The 7,617-nt window shown below is 39.8% G+C and overlaps 1 protein-coding gene across 1 annotated transcript; it reads left to right on the top strand.

Moving 5' to 3' along the window:
• Positions 1 to 77: 77 nt before the first annotated feature.
• LOC102289314 (zinc finger protein OZF-like) lies at positions 78 to 6,261 on the top strand. Its single transcript, XM_005953196.3, has one exon. It carries the CDS (start codon positions 3,982 to 3,984, stop codon positions 5,266 to 5,268), a length of 1,287 nt encoding a protein of 428 aa, XP_005953258.1. The 5' UTR covers positions 78 to 3,981; the 3' UTR covers positions 5,269 to 6,261.
• The last annotated feature ends 1,356 nt before the right edge of the window (positions 6,262 to 7,617 follow it).

The raw sequence follows: 7,617 nt of genomic DNA, 5'->3' as shown, positions 1-7,617 counted from the left end.
GTTAAAAGGGAGTTTTTCCTTCCCACTGTTGCCAAAGTGCTTGCTCATAGGGGGTCATATGATTGTTGGGTTTTTCTCTGTATCTATTATTGTACGATCTACTGTACATCTTTAAGAAGGGGGACCGGAGGGTGTGTTCCAACTGTAGGGAAATCGCACTCCTCGGCCTCCATGGGAAGGTCTATGCCAGGTTGCTGGAAAGGAGAGTCCATCCGTTAGTCAAACCTTGAGTACAGGAGGAACAATGCTGTTTTCATCCTAGTCGTGGAACACTGTATAGATCCTTCTCAATGATACTTGAGGGTGCATGGGAGTTTGCCCAACCAGTCTACGTGTGTTTTGGTGATTTGGAGAGAGATTCCCAGGGTCTTCTGTGGGGGTGCTCCGGGAATATGGGGTGACTGGCTGGCAATAAGTCGGACTCGTTCCTGGTGGGTGATGGGCTCCGGCAGGGCTGCCCTTTGTTCGTTATTATATCCCCCCAAAAAAATCAAAATGTATTTCTATAGCACATAAAAATACAACAAAGTTGACCAAAGTGTTTCACAGTCGGTCAGAGCAATAGCATAAGACAGAATTAAAAAAAAGAAACAGTTTAAAGGAGGGCAGGAAACAATATGACAATTGTTTGAAACAAAAACTGGCCACGAAATAACATACTAGTTTAAATCAAAAGCGACACTAAAATAATAAGTTTTAAGACACAATTTAAAAGACTGGATGGACTCGGAGGAACGAATATAAGGAGGGAGGTTATTCTAGAGTCTGGGAGCTACGACAGCAAAGGCCCGATCACCTCTGGACTTCAGACAAGACCTTGGTTGCATCAGGAGCATTTGATTGGAAGATCTAAGTGCCTTATTAGGGATATACAAATGAACAAGTTCACATAGATAGCTGGGATCCAAATTATTTAAAATTTTAAAGGTAAGCAAAAGAATTTTGAAATTGATACAATAATCAACAAGGAGCCCGTGTAGGTTGGCTAAAACTGGTGTGATGTGGACATAATTTCTAGTACCAGTTAAGAGACACGCAGCTGCGTTTTGAACTAACTGGAGCCGGTGAATAGAGAAAAATAGAAGGCCCAAGTAGAGAGAGTTACAGTAGTCTAATTTGGAAGTGATAAAAGCGTGAATGAGCTTTTCAAGGACCTTCAAAGTGAGGTATAGTTTAGCTTTAGATGTCTGACGCAGGTGGTAGAAACTTTTTTTTTTCCCACAGGAGAGATCTGTTTCTTGAGTTTAAAAGAGCTGCCCAGGAAAACACCAAGGTTTCTAACAGTGGGTGAGAGATGGCTAGCAAGGAGCCCTAAGGCATCAGTTAGTTGTTCCAGCGGGGTGTGACTATCAAAAACTATAACTTCTGTCTTATCCTCGTTCAGTGTGAGTGAGCTACATGATAACCAAGTTTTGGCCTCATTTAGACAGTCAAATAGGGGTTGCAAGGAAGTAGAGACATCCGATGTCAAAGGGAAATAAAATTGTATGTCGTCGGCGTAGCAGTGAAAGGAAGTGTAATCCCAACGGCAGCATGTGTTCTTTTTCTTTATAATGGGTTGCACGACAGCGTGCTTAAATACTGACGGTACACAACCTGATGACAGTGATATATTCAGTAACAGTTGGATACAGGGACCAACAGTGGGCAAAGCTTCCTTAAGAAAACGAGAGGGAAGGATATCATGGGGGGAATTCGAGATTTTGAGATGATCAATTATAGCTGTTAAATCAGAATCAGACAGTGGCTGGAACTGTTGAAAGACAGTCAAGCATTCAGGGACTGGAACAGGGTCAGAAACTAACAATGATTGAGATGAGAGAGATGCCCTCAGAACTGAAATTTTGTCAGTGAAATATTTAAAAATTTATTACAAAGTACAGGGGAGGCATCCCTATAAGTAAAGGGGCAAGGGTTTATCAAGAAATTAAAAATACTAAAAAGGGCTTGGGGATTATGGCAGTTAGACCTAATAATACCAGAGAAGAAGGTAGATTTAGCAGCATGTCCAGCGAGACATGGAGTTTATCTTTTTTCCATTTTTGCTCAGTGTGCCGGCATTCACACCTAAGGGCGCGGGTAGTGTCATTAAGCCAGGGTTGGCGTAACAATTCGGCACATTTTGTCCTCAGAGGTGCCACCGAATTAAGAATGTCGGCACATCTAGTATTAAAAAGGTTGGTAAGTTCCTCCGCTGATAAATCCGCAATACCATTAACATCAGAAAGAGGGGAATCAAAAAAAGCAGCAGTGAAATGAGCAATTGACTGAGAGCTCATCTAGCGTGTTTGCCGTAGAGAACCATCACTATACAAATCAACATTGTTAATAACAGTATTAAACAAAATGGTCCGAAATCCTGAGGTTCTCCCAATTTAAAGCGATCACCAATCGGAGAAAAGAAAAGGATAATGTTTAATCGTTTCCCATACAACTTTATCCGTGATGTCCGTGATGCAGATATCCAAACCATTTGACAGTACCAAGTTGAGTGTGTGATCTTACCCACTGGGTGAGATTAAACGAATTAATAAGAGTAAGGAAGTCTTTGACTAGTGAGTCGTCTTTGCAACAAACATGAATGTTAAAATCCCCAACAATTAAAATACGATCATAGCGTAAGACAACACTCCCCAGTAAGTCAGCAAATTCAGAAATAAAATCCTTAACAAATTTCGGGGGGCAATACACCAAAGCACAAAGAAATGAAGGGATGCGGTTCAGTTCCAATAACTGCACCTCGAAGCTGGGGTACAGAACAGATGACAGCTGCCGACATCGAAATTTGTTTTTAAAAACTGAAGCTAGCCCTCCACCTCTGCCAATGGTCCGGGGTGAGCTCAGAACAGTGAAATTGGGTGGAAGCAGTTCTGAGAATGAAACTTGGCTTCACCAGGGCGAAGCCAAGTATCAGTCAAGAATAACAAGTCAAGTCCGGATGAGCGAATAAAATCATTTAAGACAAAAGTCTTATTAGCCAGTGACCTCATGTTTAACAAGGCCATCTGAAGAGTGGTCACACTGTTGCTGGTGCTCCCCCACCCCAGGGGTGGACAGGATTTCTAGGCTTAGCCAAGTGGCAGAAGGCTTTCACTTGGGTGGGCTCAGAACCTCATCTATGCTTTTTGCGGATGATGTGGTTCTGTTGGCTTCATTGGGTGATGGCCTTCAGCTCACTTTGGAATGCTTCACAGCTGAGTGTGAAGCGGTGGGAATGAGAATCAGCACCTCCAAATCTGAGGCCATGGTCCTCAGCTGGAAAAGTGTAGAGTGCCCAATCTGGGTAGAAAATTAGTTCTTGCCTCAAGTGGAGGAGTTTAACTATCTCGTGGTCTTGTTCACGATTGAAGGGAAAAGGGTGCAGGAGATCAACAGATGGGATTGGTGCTGTGGCCACAGTAATGTGGACGCTCTGTTGTGGTGAAGAAAGAGCTGACTGTAAACGCGAAGCTCTAAATTTACTGATCAATCTATATCCCTACCCTCACCTATGGTCACGAGCTGTGGGTAGTGACTGAAAGAAAATGATTGTGGATACAAGCTTCCTCCAATGGGTTGCTAGCCTCTCCCTTAGAGAGAGGATGAGATGGTAAAATGTTCTAAAAGAAAGAAAACAAGGATTGACCAAATAATGTTTTGTATTTTGGTAGTTAGCAGTGTCCATATTCTGCTCTTCTACTGCGACTCCTGCGCTGCTGACTTTTGAAATCATTCTGCTCACTAACTGGCTCAACATTGGCTCAACAGTGCATGGACTGGACAGCCTAACAGGCTAGCTACAGTGCTAAAGAGAAACCTGGAATTGTTGTCATTTTATTCTAAGGTAAATAAAAAGATGTACTAGCTTCATGGAGTGCTTTTTTTTTTAAAGACATCAGCTTGTAGTTTAATGATGGTTTACCCTTATTGCTGTTCTTTAGTTTATTTAAAAGTAAATTTGCTTCTGTTTTTCTGGTATAACATCATATCACTTTCTTTGCGATGTCTCCTTTTGTCCTTCCAGATGTCTTACAGCAACATGTTCCTAAGAAGGAGGTGGTACCGACTGAGCAGCAGCTCTGTAATCAGGATAACAACTCCAGTCTGAAACACGGGAAACCAGAATCTCCACAGATTAAGGAGGAACCGGAGGAACTCTGCAGCAGTCAGGAGGGAGAGCAGCTTATACTGAAGGAGGAGACGGATACCTTTATGGTGACCGCTACTTGCGACAAAAGTGACCAAACCGAAACAGGTGGGCAGCAGCTCCTGTTTCTAAGCTCTGCTGTAGCTGAGAACCAAGATCAGGGACGAAGCGAGAAACTTGATTTACAATCAATTCGATTTACGAACAAAAGTCACAAGAATGAAGAAGACCCGACAACATCAGGGAGTAGGTGTAACTCTGATAAAAGTACAAAGTATCTCAAATGTGATGTTTGTGGAAAAGTATTCCGATATAATTATGAAATGACAAGACATTATAGAATCCACACAGGCGAGAAACCGTATTCATGCACTATTTGTGGCAAAGGTTTCGTATGTACTGGCTCTTTAGCAAAGCACAGAAGAGCTCACACAGGTGAGAAGCCTTATTCTTGTATAACATGTGGGAAAAAGTTTGCTTATAACAGTGATTTACTGAGACACCTGAAGACGCACACTGGTCAGAAACCATATCATTGTAAAAGATGTGGGAAAATGTTTCTATATAAAAGTGATTTACTGAAACACATGCGGACTCACACAGGTGAGAAACCATATGGATGTAAAACATGTGGGAAAATGTTTGCTTATAATGGTGATTTACTGAAGCACACAAGAGCTCATACAGGTGAAAAGCCATATCATTGTAAAACATGTGGGAAAATGTTCGGATACAGTAGTTCTCTGTTAAAACACATGGGAATTCACACAGGTGTGAAACCACATCATTGTAAAACATGTGGGAAAATGTTTGCTTCTAATAGTGATTTAGTGAAACACACGAGGATGCACACTGGTGAGAGACCATATCATTGTAAAACTTGTGGGAAAGTATTTGCATATAGTAGTTCCTTATTGAAACACATGAGAATGCATACAGGTGTTAAACCATATCATTGTAAAGCTTGTGGGAAATCGTTCACCCGTAACTCTATTTTGACAGAACACACAAGAACACACACAGGTGAGAAACCGTATGAATGTAAAACATGTGGGAAAAGGTTTAACTCTAGAACTCATTTGTTGCGCCACATGAAAACTCACGCTAAGCGGTGCACTATCGATACAAGATTATTGGCTTAGTGAGCTGCTTTCAGCTAAAAGTCAGAGGTTTGTGTCACAAAAGTTACTTTTTTAAAATCTGGTTTTAATTACCCTGTTCAGCTATGAATAATTGAAAGAGGTATGAATATAAATACTGATTTAAAGGTCATGGTAACTTACACTGAACACATAAGCTGTTAAAGAGCAGGTAAAGTTGAGGTTTAACTGGAATGTGCATATATTCATATATATATTCAAGTATGCAGAAAACGTGGAAATGTTGTACTTGATTCTCTGCTGAATCTGCTGCTAAATCTGTTACACTAATTTAATTGTAGCTATTAGAAGATGGATCACAAAAAACAAAACAATTACTTTAGTTTGCAACAAAGTAAAGCAAATATTTTCTTGGGCTTTGGAACTATAAGCTTTAACATTTAAATGGGTCCAGTTTAAAGTATCAGAGCTCTAGTGAGAGCCGAGTGCACACTCTTGTCATATTTTCAGCAAGTGTTTTATTGGTATATTTTCTTTATGTTTTCTATAATTTTTTAATCATTTTATCGACATCTGATAATGTCTGTTTATTCTGACTGAGATTTTAGTTTTGTTAATTCAGTTTATATAAAGGAAGCCTGGTGTGTTGATCTTCATTGATAGTATATGCTTCTTTTTTTTTCTAAAGGGGGGTGCTCTGTATCGCAAAACTGAAATCTAGGAGCTGTTTCTATGTTTTTCCATCTAAATCTTAAACATGATGCTGTCCACTGTGGTGATGATGTGGTTGACAGTCTATCAGAGAGTAAACCAGTTACACTCTCACCTGTGGTAAATATAATCACTGTTTAGAACAACATTCATGTCTTTGGACTGTGGGAGGAAGCTGGAGTACCCAGAGAGAACATGCAGACTCCACACAGGGAGGCCTGAGCCCACCAGGACCTTCTTACTGTGATGGGACGGTGCAAGCCACTGCGACAACGTGCTGCTGGTTTCTTTTTGAATAAATAGAAGATCTTTGTTTTGTTTTAATTGGGGTGGTCTTTTGTATTCATATGTTTTGTTTATTTAGCTCATTTAGTGCATTTATATTAATTTACTGTTAATTTTAAGTTGTTTAAGAATCTAGACTTGCTGTGAGAACCTCAGGTTCAAAGATAGATAGGTGTAAGCGTAACATTTTCATTTCTTGTTCTGCACGCATTAAATAAAGCACTAAACCTGTAGTTAAACTCTCCTGTACTCATTGTATATGACCAAAAGGTTTCTTAAATGTCTGCCTTCAGTAAATACAGATTTTTTTCTGTCTAAATCAGGTCTTTATTTGAGGCTTCTAAGCAGTAAATTGCTAATCCTTTTCTTGCGCTCTCTCTCTCTCTCTCTCTCTCTCTCTCTTTATGTATGTACCTATGTATGAAAGCCATAATAAAAATGTGGAAATATAGTGTATATACAGTATCATGTATATTTTACAAAGCCTCTTGTTCATGGTTTTGGTTTTCTTTAGTTCTTTCTAATTCTAGTCCTTCCTTACTTAGTATTTATCTTAGCCTGTGTTTAGTCTCTGATCCCATGTCTACTCAGGGTTTTCAGCCTTACACAGTCTTAATGGTCCACAAGGGCCGTGGACCCCATAACCGCTAAGGCCGGAAGTGCGAGGCTTGTGAAATGGGATGGTCTAGCCTCGGTTGCGCTGCCCAGGTTGCCTAGCAACCATGATACTAACAGCTGGAAACGTTTCATACAGCTTTGTTTGACAGAAATGAAGGAGAAAACCTTTTGTTCATTTGTTTCTACATGAGCTTTGTGTGATTTTAATAAGTATCTGAGGCTGAGATCACGGGACTGTGAAAACATGATTATTGGGCTTCATTACTGCACTGAACACCCATTTTAAGATTAGCTAGTAAATAACAATTAGCTAATGTTGTTCATGAGACTAAAGTCCTCTCACTTTGGGTGAATATAATATGGCCAATATTAAAATTATTACAGCAGTGAACTTGGACTCTGTGTCAAATACTGAGCTTCAGTAAAGATTCAAGTTGCATTTATTCAAATTTCCCATCACCTTAAATCTTCACTCAAAGATAAGTATCTTTGACAGTGTATGTCTAGATGTATTATATATAAGAGACAAATATATTATTCATTTAATATGTTGGCATTATTACTTTTGGCTCAATGCTTACATATACAGTGGGGCAAAAAAGTATTTAGTCAGTAACCGATTGTGCAAGTTCCCCCACCTAAAATGATGACAGAGGTCAGTAATTTGTACCAGAGGTACACTTCAACTGTGAGAGACAGAATGTGAAAAAATAAATAAATAAATAAAAAAATCCATGAATCCACATGGTAGGATTTGTAAAGAATTTATTCGTAAAT

Source organism: Haplochromis burtoni, unplaced genomic scaffold (assembly GCF_018398535.1).
Source record: "Haplochromis burtoni strain Fernald_Lab_line unplaced genomic scaffold, NCSU_Asbu1 Contig_3257, whole genome shotgun sequence".
Classification (NCBI taxonomy): Eukaryota; Metazoa; Chordata; class Actinopteri; order Cichliformes; family Cichlidae; genus Haplochromis; species Haplochromis burtoni.
The sequence above is the reverse complement of the archived record's forward strand: the minus strand, read 5'-3'. Positions and strand labels throughout refer to the sequence as shown.

Coding starts and splice junctions, on each gene's coding strand:
- LOC102289314 (XM_005953196.3), top strand. CDS start 3,982: ATGTCTCCTTTTGTCCTTCCAGATGTCTTACAGCAACATGTTCCTAAG.